The sequence below is a fragment of the Cervus canadensis genome, chromosome 22 (assembly GCF_019320065.1).
Source record: "Cervus canadensis isolate Bull #8, Minnesota chromosome 22, ASM1932006v1, whole genome shotgun sequence".
In the NCBI taxonomy this organism is placed as follows: domain Eukaryota; kingdom Metazoa; phylum Chordata; class Mammalia; order Artiodactyla; family Cervidae; genus Cervus; species Cervus canadensis.
This window is the reverse complement of record NC_057407.1, coordinates 46,120,350-46,142,302: the sequence shown is the minus strand read 5'-3', so window position 1 is coordinate 46,142,302 and position 21,953 is coordinate 46,120,350. Positions and strand designations below refer to the sequence as shown.

General features: G+C 43.1%; 1 protein-coding gene and 1 long non-coding RNA gene across 2 annotated transcripts; one reads left to right on the top strand and one right to left on the bottom strand.

Moving 5' to 3' along the window:
* Positions 1 to 11,390: 11,390 nt before the first annotated feature.
* Positions 11,391 to 13,223, bottom strand: LOC122425082. The gene is made up of 3 exons (XR_006264684.1): positions 13,173 to 13,223; positions 12,942 to 13,030; positions 11,391 to 12,679 (listed from the first exon to the last, which is right to left on the bottom strand). It is a non-coding gene; the product is annotated as an uncharacterized LOC122425082 (long non-coding RNA).
* A 255-nt stretch (positions 13,224 to 13,478) lies between these two features.
* On the top strand, positions 13,479 to 15,791 carry EIF1B (eukaryotic translation initiation factor 1B). The gene is made up of 4 exons (XM_043443406.1): positions 13,479 to 13,617; positions 14,539 to 14,702; positions 14,919 to 15,020; positions 15,389 to 15,791. The coding sequence occupies exons 1-4, from the start codon at positions 13,587 to 13,589 to the stop codon at positions 15,431 to 15,433; spliced, it is 342 nt and encodes a 113-aa protein (XP_043299341.1). The 5' UTR covers positions 13,479 to 13,586; the 3' UTR covers positions 15,434 to 15,791.
* The last annotated feature ends 6,162 nt before the right edge of the window (positions 15,792 to 21,953 follow it).

Below are 21,953 nucleotides of genomic sequence, written 5' to 3'. Positions count from 1 at the left end.
GGAAGTCTGCTTGTGCACGAAACACCCTCTGCCCACCTGTCCACTCTCAAGATTTTCCACGAGTCCAGGAGGCTCTGTCCTCTGCTGTGATTGGAGCAACCTGGGGAGGGTGCCTTTGGCGACTCCTACACAGCACCACCAAGTTTGCAAGTTCTCAGCTTTGTACTTGCTCAGGAGAGAGGGGGCTGGGCGCCTGGGGACCTTCTCCTCCGTGTATCAAAAAGACAAGAAGCAACACTGACCTGGAGACAGGATGCGCCCCAACCATGAGGTGCTGGGTGGCAAGGTGACAGGATGAAAAGGCATGTAACTGCTTTCCTCATCCCCTGAGCAATGTGGTAATTACCTAATTGAAGATGAAAGGGCTGTCTGCAGGCAGTGGTGGTGGTAAGCATTTTCTATCACACTTCTACCTTCAGCATGCCCTCTCCTGCTTCCTGGTAATGACAATAATTTGCACTTTCAAGCCTGTCCTTTCTGATTTATTCTTCCCTACTATTTCATTCATTTCGTGACAAACCCACTGGGAAGTCAGGGAAAAAAAGGATTTTTATCTTTAAAAGGGAAAATCTGGACAAGTATTCTTTGTCCTGATAGATGCAGACCATGTGTCATGAATGCTCTGCCACTGAAAACAGACTGTGAATCAGCGCTTCCACCCTGTTTGTAATTTGGGTCTTTGTAGAACCATCCTGGCAATGAATGAGTTCCTGTCATCGGTCTGGCAGAACTGAGGTTCTTCTTTGTCTTTAAATGACACTGTTATTGTTTTTTCTGTGCCCAGTGGCAATTCTTCTTAGTGACCCTGGTCTGTTGAAACGCTGACTGTCTGTGGTACAACAGCTCTGCTGATGCCACTTGGCCAGATGTCAGCCTGGTGCCCATTGATTGTTAAACTGTCTGATGACAAAGGAACAAGTTACCACTTCTTGATTTGAGGCAGTTAGGATTCTGCTCCCCTGGCCTCCACTCTGTCTTTGATTGCAGGGGAAAATGGTTGTCTTGGCTAAGGTTAAAAGACAGATCTAAGCGTGGTTGGAAAGCCTGTTCCAGGCATTGTCAGCGCTGGGCTGTAATAGTGTATAACTCTGGACCACAGCTCCTGGTAGGGCCCCATTTACCCTCTGTGGCTCACAAACCACTCAAGCTAGGACCCTTCTCAACTCTGCATCTTCCCACATTACATTCAATCCCCTGAAATGCCTCCCTCTGACTTTGAAAACCCTCACCTATCCTTTGAGAAGGCTCGGTTCAAAAGTCCCCTCTTATGGTTCCTGACCCCTCCCCAGCCCAGAAGCCTAGTGTAGCCCAGATGTTTGGAGGTAAGAGTAAGCTCTATGCCAGGAAAAATTTACATTCCAGTCTACACTGCTTCAAACCCCCAATTCTATAGCCCAAAGCCTTTCCCAAAAGCCTGTGAATTTGAGCTTATGGTTTTACATCCCTGTTGCAGCCTGTTTTTTCCTTAATTTATTTATTTTTAATTAGAGGATAATTGCTTTACAATACTGTGTTGGTTTCTGCCATACATCAGTATGAATCAGCCATCGGTATACCTGTGTCCCCTCACTCCTGAACCTCCCTCACATCTCCATCAAAGATGAATGAATAAAGAAATTGTGGTACATATATACAACGGGATATTACTCAGCCATAAAAAGGAACACATTTGAGACAGTTCTAATGAGGAGGATGAACCCAGAGCATGTTGTACAGAATGAAGTAAGTCAGAAAGAGAAAAGAAGCCTCTGTTTTATACTGCATCGGTCTAGAAGGAAAATGTAACCCCTCCAACCATTTGCACTTAAAACAACAGTAAAAACAAAGAGATCAACCAGCCCTGTAGTAGACCTCACTGAAGGACTGATGGGCAGCCGGGGTTGGCAGAGGATGGGGGATGGGGGAGAAGTCAGGGGGCAGGGGCACACAGTATATCACCTAATAGGTGACAATCTAATTTAGACATTCCTGTTCCTCAAAAGCCTTTTTTCCAACCAATAGCAGTCTCTCCACATGGCACCAGTCTCCTACTGTGTCCTGACTTCTTGTCTTTGACTAGAGAATTGCTTGGCCAACTCCTGGGGCCTCTCTGATGCCCTGGCCCCACTGAAAATTCAGGGTTTAAGTGTCCTAAGTTCTGACCCAGGAACTCACCCTGGGACTAGTCTCTACTTGCATAGAGCACTGGGACTCACTGTTCAGATATCATTTCCCTCCTAGTTATAGGATCCACTCCTTCATCTGTATACAGAGCATTTTGCATGTTTCCCTAAGGTTAGCCCATTCATCACAAATATACATCATTTATGTGCATGCCTGGATTGAGGTGGTGCCTTTTGTCTTTAATCCATGATTTGCGGTGAGACACTGAAAAGTTCAGGAGGGAAGTGACCTGAGCAGACTTGTGAGTTTAATAGCTCTGATTTTTTTAGTGTAAGGAATATATTGTATAGGGCAAAGAGATTATAGACAGACAAATTAGGAGACTTCCTATAGAGTTCAGGAAGGAATCAAGACAGATTAGATTAAGACAGTGAGGAAGGAGAAGTTTTTGGAAGCAAAAACGGGATTTATCAATTGGCTGGATATGGGTAGTGAAAAAGATGGAAGTGTGAACAATGCACACAGACCTCTGACTAGAACAGTAAGTTCTATTCATTGAGCTGGGGATGGGGAAGGAAGGCTCCTTTTTGGATATGTTTGATGAGAGATGTTGGCCAAGCGGAGAGGTCTGAGAGGTGAGTGGATCCACAACTGTAGAACTCAGGCTGGTAGAGATCAGAGAGCTGTTGAGACCTTGATGGAGCTGGAAGCCATGATCCCCTGTGGATGGGTTAGGACCGAGGGAACTGGCCCTGTGGAATCGGACTGGCAGAGGAAGAGCAGTCAGAAAGGTAGACGGAAACTCCTGACCCAGGAAATAAGGACTTCTAAAGAGGAAGCAGTGAGTTTGTGGCTACTGAGCAGTCAAGTATTACGAAGGCTGGAAAACATCAGCTCCCTGATTGTGTGTCTGGATTCCACCAACCAATATAGAAACAGAAACACAAGGTTGAGCAGAATCCTGATAAAAGAATCAAGTCAAGTCACATTGAGTTTAAGGTGCTTCTGGGGCATCCTGATGGAGATATCTGTGTGAAGATTATAACCAGACATCTCTCCCTGAATTCAGCAACATGCCAGGCTGGTATGTGGCACTAGACAGATAGAAAGAAAAGATACAGTCCTGCCTTCTGGAAGCTTGCAGTCTAGGAAAGGAAATGAAACACAGAATTAATGATGTTGGCAGGCCCTTTAGAGGAGGATGCACAGCCAGAAGCGGGCAGAGTTGCACTGCCCAGAGACAGGAGGGAGAGGGGTCAAAGGTGTGTCTGCAACATCTCAAATTCATGTGTCTGGCTTGGTCTGCATTCTTTCTTTCTTGTTCTCTCACGGCTCCTTCATGACGCCTTTTGTCCCTTTATTTTGACTGAATGATGCATGTGGGGTTTGGAAAACCTGTTCCTGCCACAAAAGAACTTGTATTCCCCATGATCTTGAGCCTCTGTATTATACCCTGAGGTTTTGAACTCCATGGGGGAAAGGAGATTCAGAGATCCCTGAGGTGCCTTTTAAGAATACACATGCCATATATCTGGAGGAAACTTTAATTTGAAAAGATATATGCACCCCAATGTTCATAGCAGCACTATTCACAATAGCCAAGACTTGGGAGCAACCTAACAGAAATGAATAAACAAAATGTGCTACATATATACAATACTACTCAGCCATTAGAAAGAATGAAATAGTGCCATTTGCAGCAACAGGGATGGGCCTAGAGATGATCACGCTAAGCAGACAGAGAAAGACTATTATCTTATGATGTCACTTACATGTATAATCTAAAAGAAATGATACAAATGAACTTATTTACAAAATAGAGACAAACTCACAGAAAACAAAATTATGGTTACCAAAGAGGAAAGTAGGAGAGGGATAAATTAGTAGGAGTATGGGATTATACAAGTATAGACAATACTGGTATATATAAACTAGATAACCAACAAGGACCTACTGTATAGCACAGGGAACTATACTCAATTTCTTATAAAAATATATAAGGGAAAAGAATCTGAAAAAGTATATTGTACACACATATATATGTGTGTGTGAATCACTTTGAATCACTGAATCACTTTGTTGTACACTTGAATCTAACACAACATAGTAAATCAACTATACTTCAATTAAAAAAAGTAAAGAATACATATGCCAATTCCCACCCCCCCCCTTATAAAATCCAAACATTTCACAAAATTCTAGTCCCTAATCAAAATTCTAGCCCCACCCTGGCCCAAGACACTAGATGATGCTCAAAGTAGGTGTTCCTGAGTTGGAGGCCGACTCAGAGACCAAGCAGACAGAGCGGAGAGAAGGGAAGAAGTGGCAAGGTCCCCAGGTTTCCCACCAAGGCTGCTGGGTCAGTGATAGTTTCAGTAGCTGAAAATGTGGAAACAGATTTGGGAGTTTGCTCAAATTTTCACATGAACTGATTTTGCAGTCTCCATATTTTGTAATCAGCCACTGTGAAAGACACCTAAAATGATCATCCTGAGTCACTGAAAGAGGGCCTTCATGGACTGCTTATACCACTTCCTCCACTGTTTTTAACTGAGCATTCCAGCTCTGCAACATGGTGACTGAGTTTATAGCTAATAATTTCTAATATTTTCACAACATCCTAGCCCATGCATGAAGACAAATCTCATCCCATCTGTTTTTCCTGCTAATGGGTCAGTGATGTCCCCACAGCTAATTATAGCAATTGCATACAAAATAACATGTTTACTTTGGAAAGCCAGACTTGGTGTTTGTGACTGGGTAGTTCTGACAGATGCATAGCTGTTTCTAAGAGGGTGAAGGTCTTTACTCTTTTTCATCTGTAAGCAAAAGCCACATGGAACCCCTTTTGGCAATTACCAGGAAAAAAATGCTACTGAGGATTCTGTTACACTGCCTGGGGTCCTTTATTTATTTAGGAATTATACTCCAAGAAACAATGACACTGCCCTCCCAACTCATTGCTTCACTGACAGCTCTGCAAATTCTCAAGTTTCTATAAAAAAGAATTATTACTAAAGATGCCTAATATTCAAAGGGAATTGAGGTGAGCTGAACTCAAAAGTAGGTTTTCTTTCATTTAATCTGTTTCCTCACCCTCTCTCCGTGTCCTATCCATTTCTCAAAGCTGAATGGCTTTGTTTACATAACTGTCCATATTTGTTTCCCTTCTTTACAGATGCTTTTGATGCAGAATAATTTCCTCTCCATGTTTGTTTTCCTTGAGCTTAAGGGGAAGTTCTAACGCGTTCCCTCCTTGCCGGTTGCTTATGATAACCAGTGTAACCTAAGTGGAGGGGATCTGAGATCCTCCCTGGCCGCATGAATGTTTGGAAATAGTCAGCTCGACTACTTCAGCTCTGTCCCCTCATCCTGACACTACAATGCCACTGAATGCAGCCAGGAGGTTGCCAGTCTACCAGGCTCAGCTGTCCGCAACTGGTGACAACCACTCATAACCCAGCCTTTGGGATGCACACTTCCTTTCCTTGACTTCCAACATACCATCTTTTTCCTCTTATCTTAATAAACACACTGACACAGTCTGAGCAGAGAAGGAGTCAGCAAAGCAGTTAGAAACAGCATGACCAATGATATGGAAGAAAAGCAAGAGACGATGAAGTCACAGCAGCCAACAGAAGAAAAGAGTACTTCATGCTGTCAAATGCTGCAAAGAGGACCAAGTCAGAAACAGTGAGACAGCATTGGGTTGGCAATATGGGGTCAAGCACGCTTGGGCATGGATGATCTCAGCATAGCAGTGGAGATGGAAGCCTGTACGGAGGAGTTAAGGAGAGATGAATCATGAACAAGCAGAGACAGTGACCTTAGACAACTCTCTGGAAGAGGAGAGAAATGACTCCTGGCAAGAAAAGAATATTCAAAGGAATTTTTGTTTTCGTCTATTAAGACGTAAGATTCTAGAGCCTATTTGCATCCTGGTGGAACTAAGTCTATAGAGAGAGACATTATAGATGCAGGAGGGAGAGGTGGATACTTCTCCCAGGAGCAACATCCTTGAAAGGGCAAAAGAGGAAAACAGGGATTCTCAACCAGGGTAACAAGTTGGCAAGGCAAGGAGCACAGGGACAAATGCAGGGAGATTTGGAGATTTGGTGGCTGGTGTCTGTTTCCATCTGATGGCTTCTATGGTCTTAGTAAAGTACAAGCAAGGTCATCAGCTGAGAAGGAACATGGGGGAAGGAATTTGGGTTTGAGAAGACCGATGTATGAAATCATCATTGCAGAGAGTGAGAAAGAGGAAAACATCTGAGTAAGTGCCGTAAGAACTGTGACGCTGAATGCCCATTTGGGATTTGTGGTCCAGAATTGAAAATGAGGCTAAGGAAAATACAAGAATTGTGTGGAAAGCACTTAGCCCAGCACTTAGCCCCGGAACATATTGCACACTTAGTAGGTGCAAGCTATCACTATACTGCCACATGAATATTTCTTTTTTCTTTGCTTAGATGAGATACAATCCTGTCAAAAAAAAAAGAAAAAGGAATAAAGAAAGAAACTGAATCTCGGCTGAGATTGTTTTACCAGCCTTGTAAATTCACTAAATAAAGAAAATGTTTCCAATGAAGGTGATTGAACTCAAAAGTCTTGAAACCACAGACCCAAGAAACTGACAAACTATGAGGAGCATTATATCAATTAAATAAGATTTTATAAAGACATGGTGCTACAGGTTGATATCTCAGTGTACCTATTACCAGAGCTTTGGGCAGCCCGGTGACATAAGGACATGGTTGTTCTAGGATTACATACCATGATGGGCAGATTATGATACGGGAATATTGAATATTAAAAAAAAACAAACTGATGGCTCAGTTAAAAGAGTAATACAATCGATTAAGTCGCCCTCATATTAAAGTGAACTAAGAAAAGAATTCATGCAAGCTGTTATTACAATGAAAGCATCAGCATAAATTTGAGACTTGGAAAGGTCACTGGTCTATCCTTGAAAGAAGAAGCAACAACCTGTGTCGTCCACTTCCAGAAACTATGAGCTCACGTAACATGCAGCCTTACCTCCCACGCTGTGGTCCTGGCTCTCGCCTCACCGAGTGGCAGAGGGGGCAGTGTCTTTGGAGAATAGAGCCAGGTCATCAACTAAAATCTATTTTGTTTTCATCTTCACACGACCATAGAGTTCATGTCCTGTCGTTGGTCAGGGTATTGAGAAGGGGAGAGATCAGCCTCTTCACAGCGTGGTAGTTCAGATGGGGCCTGTACCTACAAGTTAAAGCTCAGTGAAATGACACCACGCACCTTTCCAAAGAGGTTTTTTTGAAGCTAGCTGACCCACCACTATGGTGTCCATTTTCTTTCCCATGCTGTTAAAGGGTTTCATCTCCTCTGAGAGACAGGAAGTTTCTATCAATTCTATTTGAGTATCACCAGATCTCCATTCCCCTTCTCCATGTCCCAAGCCCCCTCTGACCCTACTGACTAAAATGCAACTCTTGGGAATGGACTTGGTTGAGTCTGTTTTGTAAGTCTGTCATTTGGATTTGTTAATGACTTGAGGTATGGAGAATTCCTCAGCTTCTGGCTGGTGAACATTTCTCTGTGCTTCTACAGGATGGCAACACTCCATTTAAAGTTTCATATGTTAAATTCTGAAGTATATTATTAAAATATACTTACTTATGATTGGTCATCTCGGCATATCTGGGTTAATACTATTCTTTTGGGTACAGTGCTGACTTGATTTGGTAATATTTTATTTACTACATTGACAGTGAATCAGAGAAACTTTTTTTTACTTTTTTGTATCTTATCTTTTTACCACCATTTTATTGAGATATAATTCACATCCCATACAATTTATCCATCATCATAAGCAATTGGGTGCTGAAGAACAGATGCTTTCGATCTGTGGTGCTAGAGAAGACTCTTGAGAGTCCCTTAGACAACAAGGAGATCAAACCAGTCAATTCTAAAGGAAATCAACCCTGAATATTCATTGGAAGGACTGATGCTGAAGCTCCAATACTTTGGCCACCTGATTCAAAGAGCCGATTAATTGTAAAACACTCTAATTCTGGGAAAGATTAAGGGCAGGAGGAGAAGGCAGGCAGCAGAGGATGAGACGGTTGGAGAGCATCACTGACTCAATGGACATGAGTTTGAGCAAACTCCGGAAGACAGTGAAAGACACGGAAATCTGGTGTGCTACAGTCCATGGGTTGCAGAGTCAGACACGACTCAGCGACTAAACCACAATAATCAATTTTAGAACATTCTCATTAACTCAAAACAGAAACTACATATTCAGTAGCTGCAACTACCCATTTCCCCTCAAACACATCCCCAGTCCTAGGCAACAACTAATCTACTTTCTGTCTCTATAGCTTGGCCAATTTTAGACAATTCACCTAAGAGGGGTCACACAGTATGTGGTCTTCTGTGACTGGCTTCTTTCATTTGGCCTCATGTTTTCAAAGTTCACCCATATTGTAGCATGTATCATTCCTTTTTTGGATGGATGTATTCCATTTATGGATATACCAAATGTAGCTTATTCATTCATCAGTTGATGGACATTTGGGTGTCCTGGGTGTTTGAACACAATTGGTATGCTTTGCACTGGGTACAAAGTATTACATGTTATCTATTGTGCCAAACATATACATTATATTATTAAACGTATCTATATCTTAGTTTTTGTTTACTGTACATGTTTCTGAAACAAATGTGTTACTGTATTCCATTATGTCAATTTCTCAATATTTTTATTTTCTTTTTTTGTCACATATGCATTTTGCCAAGTTGTAAGGAATATAAAAGTTTGTGACTCATATTCTTGGTCCAATATAACTATGATCCCGATAAACCATTCTTCTTTGTCCTGCTTGATGTAATTCTTGAACTCAATTTTCCCCAATAGTAATATTGTTATACGCCGCTTTTCAACTAGCAGTTGCTTGCAATAACTTTTTCACTCTCTGTCATTTGACCTTAAATATCATAAATAGCAACTAGGTAAAGTTTTACAGCCAGTTTTAGTTAACAGAAAAATAAAACATTCATGCTTGTGATTGCTGGTAATTACGTACATTTAACCTCTTTATTATGATTTAATGTTTTAAATTTACTGTGTGATTTCTTGCTGCTTTTCTACATTTTCTTACCTTTTGTTGGATTGAAAAAAGCATGAAATTTCCATTCTTCTAAAAGTCACCCATAAAATATTTCACCCTCATTACATACCAATATGATTTAGACATAATCATAATCTTTACTGATTTCTTTATGCACCTATGTTCTTTTATTCCATATCTTTCTCTTGAGTTTTAATTTTTCTGGAGTGTGTCATCAATACTGTCCATGGGAGTAAACTTTCTGAGTTTTTAAACATTTTGAAAAATGCCTTTGTCTTCTTCTTGCATATTATCTTGCCAAAATATAGGATTTCAGGCCCATAATATCAGAATTTTAAAGATGTTTTATAATCTTTAATAATCCAGTGAAGCTAGTGTTTCAGCATTTCCTCCATCAACCGATTTGTTTTTATTTCCTTTAGGAGGAAAGAAATGTCTCATCTGTTGATGACATACCTGTATTGTTCAGCACTGAATTTATTCTTCCCCAAAACATCTATTTTCTGACATTATTAGGGATCTTTTGATAGTGAAGATAACAAGCCAGCCATTTTGAGCAAATTACTATTCCCTTCTCTTTAATGATAGCATAACCCTTGATTATTACTATTAATTTCAATGATCTATCATTCAAGTTCCCACTGCAGGTTAAGTAGGTTTCTGGAGATGTGATTTTACTTTTGGCCTATGCAAATACTCATAATAGTGAGTTCTGCTCTAACACAATTCTACTATCTTCAATGACAAAAAAAGAATTGAATGTCTTAACTGATAATGTTTTCAAGCACTTCCTTTGTATCACACATTGCTAATATAACAATCAAGTGTTCACGATAATAAGCTGAGGTTGTAAAGTGGCTTTTTCTGACCTAGACACTAGGTGTAGGTCCTCCTACATAAGGAGTCCCACATCTCTAAAGAACCGGCCTGGATCAGGATCCTTCTTGAGTCAACAGGAACAGCTGGCAGGAGAGTTGACCTCAGCGATGCTGAATTCAGAGTGCAGCAGCGGAGACAGATGGTCAGTTACGCTCACTGAAGCAGAAAACCTGAGTGCCACATCATCACGAGGCCGCTGCAACTAGCAACCTCTGGATGGACAAGGACCCGAGGTCCTCACCTGTTAGCATCTCTTCCTGACTGGCTGATGAGAAGCAGCTGCATAAAACCCACCATTGTCTTCATGGTAGGCAGGCTACTGGGGACACTGCCCACTACATCACAGTGTCCCCTTTATGAGAGCCCAAGAAAAACACCAGCTGTGGCCCAGAGCCAGGCAAAATCATTCCTCCTGCACAACTGGTATGTTTTCATCCTGTAGACGTATGGATTTTCTAGCTGATTTTCTCTTTGTCTTAACCATTAGGAAGTTAAAAGCCAGATCTGAGGTTTCTCTTTAGCTTTGGGGGCTTTTATGTCTCAACTATTCTAACATTAAAAAAAAAAAATCTTCCCTGATTCCTTTAGTCAATACTACTGTTTTCTGCAAGTGATCTAAATTCCCTTTGGAAATAAGGCATGAAATAATCACCTTAAACTAGGTTGATATTGTTTAGAGATATTAATAAAAATAATAGATTTTAAGTGTTTTAACTTGTTCCTTTTATAACTTTACATATAGGTCAAATCCTTTCACTCTGAACCAGTGCTGTCCAATAGAAATAGTATGTGAGCCATATGCAGTATTACATTTTCTAGTAGCCACATTCTAAAAAGAAACAGGTGAAATTGAGACAATTTAAATTTTCCAAAGGTGTATTTTAGAGTCAGAGCACATCACAATTTGCAGTAGCTACACTGCAAGGGTTCAACAGCCACACGTGGTTAGTGGTTCCTGTATTGGACGGGTCAGGTCTAAATATAAAGTCAGAATGATGACTGGAATCAGAAGAGTTTTCCAGACTATCATCCCAATTGTATCTGACCTGTATTCATAGTTGCCTTTGATTTCTGAGCTCCTGGGGATCTCTGATGTAAACAGTAGGTTCAAGAAAGTATGTGCTCTCCTGACACAGGTAATGATCACGAAACCCCAAGATTTCTGGATCTTTTTTAACTTCTCTCTGTTTGTTATTTTTTTCCTTGACTGGACCACTCTTGGCTCCTTCTAAGAAAAAATGTAATATAAAACAGTTTGAGATGTCTAGTAACAAAGAAAGAAAACAGAAATGGTTATGCATTTGTTTATTTTGAAATTTCATCCAAATAAGTATTAAAAATTACTTTAAAGCACACTGATAAAGGTTCAAAACTAGAAAGCCTCTGCAGGAATAATCAACAAATGAACAACAAATGTTTGCTTCTCCTTGTTTCTGAACCAGTTCTAACACTTTACACTTTAGTTTGGATAATAAAAGTGTCATTCATTCAAATCAGGACTAAAAGCCCCAAAATGTAGTTCAGATTTCTGAGAGTTGCAAATTTGATTCTTCAGGCAAATAGCCTCCATTTCTACATGAGTATAAACAGAGGAATAACTATATTATAGAATGGCTATGAAGATTAATATACTGTGTATAAAGCTTACAACAGGCAAATAGCATGTACTCAATAAATTATCCATTTACTATTATTTCTTATAATAGTAAATTATTTATAACAGTAAATTATCCATTTACTATTATCATAGTTAATCACAAAAGATTTTTAAATCCAGGTTCCTAAACTGGGGTCTGCAGATTGTTGATCCACAGCTAAAACTGTGTGTGGGTGGGGAGGAGGGTGGATTCCTAAAACCGGATGGAAAAGAAGACTCCACCTACACTTTCACTAATCTCTATAAACAAAAGTTAGCCTTTGCTACACTATGAATGCTGGCAACATAAAAGTAGTATCTGAAGGATCTATAATTTTGCACCAGTAGACGTAACTGATATTTTCATATTACACTTCTGATGCTTACAGACATCTCAAAATATTTGTCACCTTTTTGAAATTCCAACCTTTGTGAGATCTGCTGCTAAATCTTCTCAATTAAGGCATTAGTAAAGGAGCAATACTATGTTATCAATGCATTGGTTTTAATTTCAATATATTGTTTCCTTTGTAATCCAACATTTTTTATTTCACGCACTTAAAAGGATTATTCTGAGAATGGGTCCATAGGCTTCACAAGACTGCCGTGGCACAAAACAAAGTTAAGAATCCCTACCTTTCAGTCTATCTCTTTGCTTACAAAAGGCCAGCCAAGTTTTACAATTGAGCACCTGACTGGGTGAGCCCATTGCCGTAGTCTCAGGTTTGTTTTTCTGTTTATAGCTTGATAGGAAGATATTACTGTTCTGGTGTCTGACTCTTGTCAATCAACCTTCGTGTTCAAGGTTCTGTGTTAAGCTGGCAGGTTGATTTTCTGGTGCATTCGGTCGAACTGGGGAATATACGTGACTCCCACTGGATGCCAGGCCCTTGGTGAAGCTGGGCAGTGGTTTTGAAGCGAGATTCCAGATCAGTAGAATTAGCGTCTCCTGTCAGGTTGTTAGAAACGCAAAAACTGAAGCTCCGGGGTCTATTAATCTGTATTTTAAGCCCTCGGGGAGATGTACGCTAGAGTCTGAGAACCACCGTGGTAGACACTTGGAGGACAGCACAATCCTGGGTAGGAGGCCCCCCGCCTCGACCCAACCGGACGAGGCGGGAGATACGGAAGGGAGGTGATGAGGGGCGGCCATCGAGTCGAAAGCCGGGACTTGGGGCCTTGTTTTGCTCCTGTACCCCGATTTTACTTACATTACCCAAGGCCTCGAGGGTGACTGATGCAACATGATCCGCCTCCCCTCCCCCGGCCCCGCCAGCACTGACCCCTCCGCGCTGCCACCCTACGGCGAGAAAAGACGAGTCAAGGAGAGTGTGCGAGAGAGCGGGGAGGACACCTCTAGACTACGAGGGTTCTAGCCAGACAGGTCAGCAGCCCGCTACACCCTTCCCTGCCCAAGCCACCCGGCCCTTGGAGGCGCACACCTTGCTGGGAATTGAGGTCCCGGAAGCCCACCCGTTCCAGGCTTTCCAGACTGTCTTGCCTCGAGAAAACTACAAGTCCCAGAGCGCTCGGCGCGGGCGGGGTCACGTGGGAGGGGCCGCGGGCGCGGCTAAATAGTCTCCATCGGCCATTTTGTGGGAGAAGCCGCAGCGCCGCCTCTTCTTTCGCGTCTTCGCATCCGTTGCCGCCGCCTCTTCCTCCGCCTCCTCCTTCGCCTCTTCCTGCCTCCTCCCGGCTTCCGCCGCCGCCGCCGCCGCTCAAGCCGCATCCCAGCCCCGGGGCCAAGCGTCTCCGTATTTATTTCCGTTTTTTTCGCCACTGCAGCGTCCTGACACGGTGATCCGGGCGGGCCCCGCAGGAATTTTACCCCCACACCGGCCTCACACTAGTATCGCATGTCCACTATCCAGAACCTCCAATCTTTCGGTAAGAGCGGGTTGCCCCGCCGCCGCCTCCCGCCCGCCGCGTCCTCCGCGCGCCTCTCAGCTGTCCAGCCGCCGCTGCCCGCCCCCGGCGGGGCCGCTCGTCCGCTCCCTGGCTCGCAGGGCCCCCGGTCGCCCTCCCCGCAGCCCGAGTGGGGCTTTGTCTCGGCGCCCGGAAGATGGCGACTAGGCCCCTGGCGACCCCCTCCCTGAGGACGGCCCCCGGAGCTCCGGCCGGGGACCCTGCGCCGCCCCCTGTCCTCTCCCGGGCCGGCCTGCGCCTCGTTCCTGCCTCCTGCCACCTCTGCGACCCCGTGCCGCCCCCAGACCTGCCCTGCTGCTGGCCAGGGGGACGCCGGCCCGGGCCGGGGTATCGGCGTCCATTAGCGGTCAGGGCTGTTTTGTGAGCGGCTCTCGGGGGCATTTAGTAGAAGATGCGGCCGATCAGGCCTCTGATCTGTTATAGGGTAGTGGTCCAGTTCTCTACGTGTAGTACTCTTGATTGAGATATATGCATCTTTTTACCAGGCAGAGTTACTGTTAAACGATTAGGAGGTATCTGTGAATCTTTCTGTTGTCATCAGAATGTAATCGAGATGACGCACATTTTTTATAGTGGCTGTAAAATTAAGGTCTTAAAAATCTCAGGATTATGTTCAACGATAACATTATCCACCTGTAAGCGTTTTATCTTCCGCTATTGGTGGGCATACCTGTTTAAAATTTCATTTTGTGAGAGTACCTTAGCGGTTTCATTAATAACCTACGCTATGACTCCCCCCCTCCCCATCCCCACCTGCAGAAAAAAAGCAGAGGCACTAGAACCTTCTTTGCTGAGTGTCTAGATTGTAGCGAACCATATATCTGGAAATTACTAACTAAAAGATATTTTCCTGCTTTGGATTTTTTTGTATTCCCTTTGCAGACCCCTTTGCTGATGCAACTAAGGGTGACGACTTACTCCCGGCAGGGACTGAGGATTACATTCATATAAGAATCCAGCAACGGAACGGCAGGAAGACACTGACTACTGTTCAGGGCATTGCGGATGATTATGACAAAAAGAAACTTGTGAAAGCTTTCAAAAAGGTAAAGGTGTTAGGAAAGAGAGATTAAAATGTAGTTATTGAAGCACACCTCTAAGTAGGATTATGGTCCACACCTTTACTTGACTGTCAATGTGGGTGAAAATGATTGGACCCAAGGAAACTATGTTCATACTCTTAATTAACATCTAGGTAATCTTAGGGTGAAAATAAAATATCATTGTTATTTGATTCAGTTATGTTGAATCTACTTTTCCAGAAATTTGCCTGTAATGGTACTGTGATTGAACATCCGGAATACGGAGAGGTTATTCAGCTTCAAGGTGACCAAAGAAAAAACATTTGCCAATTTCTCTTGGAGGTGAGTGATTGGGTCCTTTATGTACAGACTTGAGATTGCTTCTGACATTGTATTTAATGGTGACATGAATTATAACTTTATCCTCTTTAGTAAAAAATCATGTGGATGAAGCACATTAGTTGTACTTATTTTGAAGACAGGAGTACCAGTTTATTTTGTCATTAGAATGACCTGATCATTCCTGGGTCCACTGAGGATGTTTTGCGGCTTGTCATGATATTCAAATGTGTGTTGAATTTTTATTAGCAGTTTATGCCACAAATAATAGTGTTGCAATGACCTGTTAACAGTGATACTTTTTAATGACTGCTCTGTTTTCTTAGGAATGAATTTATATGTTAGTGATTCTGCTAAATTTTATTTTGCAGGTTGGCATTGTCAAGGAGGAACAGCTTAAGGTTCATGGATTCTAAAATGAACCTAAATACGTGGAGAATTTCTTGAATAATTTTGTTCTCTGACCCAGTTTGGCTGCCTTGTGAAATGATTCTCTGCAGTAAATGGACTTTTCATTTATTTAATCATTCAAACTTCCATTCACATCTGCATGATTACAGAAAACATGGGGTATGTAGGCTAGTAACACATAAGAAAATTGCAGTAAGATGGTAATGAAACCCCGTATTCATCTTAACATGTTTCCAATGGAAAATATTTTGTTTTGAGTGTTTGTTTATTGTTCAGTTTATTACTTTTCACTTGATTAAATGTTTTTTTTGTTGTATTAAACCATGTATGTTGCAGCTTAACAATAAAAAAAAATATCTATGAGTCCTTTTGTGAGCAGTTAGGCTCCCAGATCTAAGCAAGTAATGTACACCTATAGTTTGTCTTTCATAATTGGCGTTCTTATTTTGTTTATTCTTTCTGATTAATTTCAGATGCTGTTAAAGCTAGAGGAGAACCTTTGTTATATGTAATTTTGTTCTTTACTCACTGACTTAAAAATAAGAGTAGAAACAGTGTAAACTCAGTCAAAACCAAGAATTTTTATCAGAAAGTGCTGTTAAATTTTTGAGAAGAAAATGAAACATGGTTTAAGCTTAAGTATTAGCACATAGAGTTCTTTTGGTTCTTTTATTGGTTATGTTACTGGGATGCCAACATAAGTCTGTCTCTAAGTGCCAGACAATAAAGTAGGCTCCTGACATAAATTTAGTCCAAGGTGCTGCCCTGCAAGTGTGGGTGGGTGGTACCACTGTTCTACAGATGGAGAAAGACATTGTTTGGGGTTGGGGTTAACTTCCCTAGAGTGCTAGGAAGTGACAGAGTTGGGGTGCCAACCAAGGGCTTCCAACCAGAGAAGTCATGTTCTTTCACTAAATCCTGGTTTGGTATTTGTTTCACCAGAAGAAGTAAGAACCACAGCATGGGGACTGGGAGTAGTGTGAGAAATAAGAGTTCTTATTTATGAGATTGCTGCTGCTTATCCTCTTTTTGAATTCCAGACTTATGCTTTTTATTGAGCCATCATTAGTTGCTCAGTTAAACAAGGCTTCCCTTGTGACTCAGATGGTAAAGAATCTGCCTGCAATGCAGGAGATGCGGGTTCAATCCCTGGGTTGGGAAGATCCCCTGGAGAAGGGAATGGATACCTCCTCCAGTATTCTTGCCTGGAGAATTCCACAGACAGAGAGCCTGGCAGGCTACAGTCCAGAGAGTCACAAAGAGCTCGAAGGACTGAGCAGCTAACACTTTCACCAGCTGTGTCCTTAAAACCGTTCAGCCAAGACAGAGAAATGCATCGACAGTAGTCTCCCCTTTATCCAAGGAGTATCTACTCCAAGATCCCGAGTGGATATCTGAAACTGCAGATAGTATCAAACCCTATATACACTGTGTTTTTTCCTATACTACGTGGTAAATAGCATATACTGTGTGGATATGCTGGAGAAAGGGATGAATCAGGTCTTGCCCATAATGGAGCAGATTGAGATGATTGAGATTCCATCTCATGGTGCCCAGTATTAAACCTATGAACTGTTTATCCCTAGAATTTTCCATCCAATTTTGTTTTGGACCACAGGTAACAAACCACAAAAAGTGAAATCTCAGATAAAGAGGGAACTGTTGGATGGACGTATGCTTTTAAGCTAAATGCAGTGGGATAATGATATGGAAAATGTCACTACATTCTGTTCCAGCTGAATTCTTGCTCATGATGTGATGATACTGCTTTTGGAAAATCAGCCCCCCGCCCCCAGTTTACCTCTCTGGAGGATACCTGATAGGCTTTGTGACTTTCTCACCCCATCCTACCTCTAAGTGAGAGAGACTAGGAATACTGAGAAGGGAGTACTCCAGGAAACGGTGCCAGAGTTGGTGAGCTTGTTCCTGAAAACAGTCATTTGACCAAGAAGGTGGAGAGGCATGGGAGAATTTTCTAATTTGAGAAATCTTCACTTTTCTACTTGTAACATTTTGTAACCATTCCATCTCACATTGAGAGGTGCTGGGGAAACAAAAAACAATACAGTAGACACATTAACACATTGAAGTGTTGCTTCATCTAGGGAGATCTGTGAGGCACTGCAGGGAAAAGAACTGTGTTGAGATTGATCGAACAGGAACATAGGCGGATAAGGGAAAGCTTGTTAAACTGTTTCCCTAGAGATAAGCTCTTGGCCTGATCCTTCAGCCTGTGAGCCCCAGATACATGCTGGGACTTGTCACCTATAGGGCAGTCCTCATCCTTAGAGCAAGAACAGTATTGTGTACCCTTCTTATCTTTGAGCAATACAATAGAAATAGCTACACATTTCTACAATTTTACTGAAACCAGTCAAAGTCAATGTCGCCTCAAGTGGGGAAGCTGTCTGACAGGAAGCCTTAAGGATACCTAAGAGCAAAGCTCAGTGTTCTTGTCTGCTTCCAGGGCTGCAACACTTGTCTGCAAAAGGGACGAGGTGGTATTGTGGAACAAGTGGGAGAAAACGTCCTACAGACGCAGCTATGCAGCTATAATACCGAGCCAAGTGGTATCTCCTTGTGCCTCTGTGGGAAGGTTGTGATCTGCAGATTTTTAGTGGTCTGTACTTTTGACAGTGCAAAATGAAAACTATTGCGTAGAGGACTAGTAGATTTGTCCCTGAACATCTACACTCAGTAGAGGTTTTGGTGAAGCCAATGGGAAACTGACCTTTGGTTGGTTGAGGCGCAGCCTGAGTAGACTGCTGCTATAGCAACGATGCCCCCTGCCCTTCGATCTTGGCCCCACAAGAGGCAGAGGAAAACCTGGGGGTTGGGGGTGCCCCCTTCCTGTTGAGGAACTCAAGAGCTGTTCTCTGAACCACCCTAGAAAGAGGGTGGCTCTCATCTTAGGGAAGGAACAGTCCTAGTCCCAATCAGATACACTTAACCAAGATAACTTGAGACGTACAGAATGGTAACAGCCGTCTGTGTGCCTTCTGTTACCAGCTGGGCTCCAGCGAAGGGAATGGGCAGTTAGGGCTTAGAAAGAATTGAGCTCATTAGATTGCCTACACAGACTTGTTCAGTGGGCCTCTGAGGTTTCCCCACACCAAGCCAGAATTGGGCGTGGGAAGGAAATGAGGCAGGCAAGGCCCTGCTGTATCTAAAACCAAAGACAATTCTCACTTGCGGTGGACAGCGACCAGCCACCCTCGCTTGACATGCACCATTGTGCTTGTCTGCGATCACGGGGGCCGAGAGTCGGCGAGTGAGTCAAGCAGGAAGAAATCCACGGAAGGGTGCCTTCAGTATGGATGGCGCCTTTCACGTGGCTATGTGGGCATTTAACTCCCTTTCCATCTGGATAGTAGACGCTTGGGAAAAGAAAAGCCCTGAGCCGGAGAAATGTCTGTCTGTCTTCACTCCTGGAAAACCATTCATGGTGGCAGGAGTGCTGGCAGAGGAGGAAACACCACGCTGTCCTTGGCTGTCCCTAACCCAGGCACGTTATGTCAGGTGACAGGTGGCTGTGGGGTTCTCTGGCCTATTGTTCAGTCACTTAAGTCATACCCAACTCTTTTGTGACCCCATGGACTAGCCCGCCAGGCTCCTCAGTCTATGGAATTTCCCAGGCAAAAATACTGGAGTGGTTTGCCATTGCCTTCTCCAGGGGCTCTTCCTGATCTAGGGATCGAACCCACATCTCCTGCATCTCCTGCATTGGCAGGCAGATTCTTTACCACTGAGCCACCACGGAAGCCCTCTCTGGTCTTTATGGAGAACATAAACGGCAATTTAAACTCAGCATAGGCGGTGAGGATGCCAGTGTGAGGTGGCCTGTTAGCTCATCAGCCTGATTTTGAATCTAGCAGGGGGAGCAGTAGATCTGTCAATGAACTGAGGGCAGGATCTGAATTGTGGTGCTTTCATCTCAAACCAGTGAACAACCTGCAGACTTCTTTTCATGCCAAAAGCAATTACATAGAGATAAGCACCATTCATTCAGTGCACAAAGGGGACTAAATTTCAAAGCTAAATTCCCCTACTAGAAATCTAAGTAATCTTGATCCTCCAAGCTGGGCTTCTGCTTCAGCTCTCTGCTCTAGCCTGGAGGGTCTCTGGGCCTACAGGATGATCCAGAAGGAAGCTAGCTGTAACCACTATGTTTGTCTCCATGTGTCTTTCATCCATCATCAGGATCCCAGGCCCACCTCAATTACTGGGCAAGGAACCACATATAGTCTGGAGAGTGGAGATAAATCAGAAAGCACTTTAATCCACATCACCCATGACAGATTCCACAGGGAAAGCATCACCAAGGATTTAGAGAATGGTATAATCCCTTGAGGGATTCTGGGTCCATCCCTGGGTTGATTCCCACAGAGTAGGAAATGGCAACCCACTCCAGTATTCTTGCCTGGGAAATCCCATGGACCGAGGAGCCTGGCGGGTTACAGTCCATGGGGTCGCAGGGAGCTGAATGCACCTGGGCACACACACATAACCCCTTGAAGTAGGGAAAGACCCATCTACCCCCTGGTCACTAATGTCCACTCGAAGAACCTAATCGCTATTAACTTGTTAAAAATTCAGGAAACATTAACCTGATACTCAGAAACTATGAGAACCACTAGCAACCTACACAATGGATTAAGACTGTTGAAATGAAACACCATAGGGTACCAAGGGAATGATTTTATGGAAGTAAGGGCATGGATCAACAGAACTGGTTCCAAATCGGGAAAGGAGTACGTCAAGGCTCTATACTGTCACCTTGCTTATTTAACTTATATGCAAAGTACATCATGAGGAATGCTGGACTGGATGAAGCACAAGCTGGAATCAAGATTGACAGGAGAAATATCAATAACCTCCGATATGCAGATGACACCACACTTATGGCAGAAATCGAAGAAGAACTAAAGAGCCTCGATGAAAGTGAAAGAGGAGAGTGAAAAAGTTGGCTTAAAGCTCAACATTCAGAAAACTAAGATCATGGCATCTGGTCCCATCACTTCATGGCAAATAGATGGGGAAACAATGGAAACAGAGAGACTATTTGGGGGGGGGGGGCTCCAAAATCACTGCAGATGGTGATTGCAGCCATGAAATTACTTGCTCCTTGGAAGAAAAGCTATGATCAACCTAGACAGCATGTTAAAAAGCAGAGACATTACTTTGCCAACAAAGGTCAGTCTAGTCAAAGCTTTGGTTTTTCCTGTAGTCATGTATGGATGTGAGAGTTGTACTATAAAGAAAGTCAAGTGCTGACAAACTGATGCTTTTGAACTGTGGTGTTGGAGAAGACTCTTGAGAGTCCCTTGAACTGCAAGGAGATCCAACCAGTCCATCCTAAAGGAGATCAATCCTGAATATTCATTGGAAAGACTGATGTTGAAGCTGAAACTCCAATACTTTGGCCACCTGATGTGAAGAACGGACTCACTGGGAAAGACCGTGATGCTGGGAAAGATTGAAGGCAGGAGGAGAAGGGGCCAACAAAGGATGAGATGGTTGGATGGCATCACAACTCAATGGGCATTAGTTTGGGTAAACTCTGGGAGTTGGTGATGGACAGGGAAGCCTGGCATGCTGCAGTCCATGGGGTTGCAAAGAGTTGGACACGACTGCACAACTGAACTGAACTAAACTGAACTGAAAGAGGAAGATGGTAAGAGCAAGTATGCAGTCCTTTACCACCCCCTTGTGGCCACTTCAAAAAACTTGTTCACTCTGGACGGGAAGCTTTAAGTTGTTGCAGGCATCATTAAAGCATCAGCTGATGGGTTTAATTTTGTCATCCCTCAAATGTTATGCTGAAATTGATCTAGCCAACATTCCTTTATCATTGCAATCCATAGAAATATATTTCGGTTTGCTTTTACCTGGGAGAGATAAGAAAATGCTTTCATAGTCTTGCCCAGGGGATGTATAAAGCCACCTCACCTACTATCTATCCCAGTGTTAATAGAAGGAATTTAATTCAAGTGTAAACAGAGACATCTGTTAATGGCCTCCAGAGAATGGATGATTAAGCTAGAAAACAACCAAGGCTTCTGCTAAATTGTCACCCGTTGGAAAACACAATCTGGAGTTTTACACACACAAGAGACTGACACAGACTTGGTCGTGAGTGTCCAGGAGTCTCTGGCAGAGGCGTGGGTCGGCGGTGGCCTGCTGCAGGGTCGGGGGCACTGAGTGCAGCAGTGTGTGCATGGGAGGCCGCCATTATCTTCCTTACCTCCACCATAGTTTGGCCTCAGGTCAAACAACAGGGAGGGTACACAGCCTCGCCCATCAACAGAAAATTGGATTAAAGATTTACTGAGCATGGCCCCAACCATCAGAACAAGACCTAGTTTCCCCCTCAGTCAGTCTCTCCCATCAGGAAGCTTCCATAAGCCTCTTATCCTTCTCCATCAGAGGGCAGACAGAATGAAAACCACAATCACAGAAAACTAACCAAACTGATCACATGGACCACAGCCTTGTCTAACTCAATGAAATTATGAGCTATGCCAT

Coding starts and splice junctions, on each gene's coding strand:
- EIF1B (XM_043443406.1), top strand. CDS start 13,587: ATGTCCACTATCCAGAACCTCCAATCTTTCG. Junction 13,618..14,538: donor CCAGAACCTCCAATCTTTCG/GTAAGAGCGGGT, acceptor TTCCCTTTGCAG/ACCCCTTTGCTGATGCAACT. Junction 15,021..15,388: donor TTTGCCAATTTCTCTTGGAG/GTGAGTGATTGG, acceptor TTTATTTTGCAG/GTTGGCATTGTCAAGGAGGA.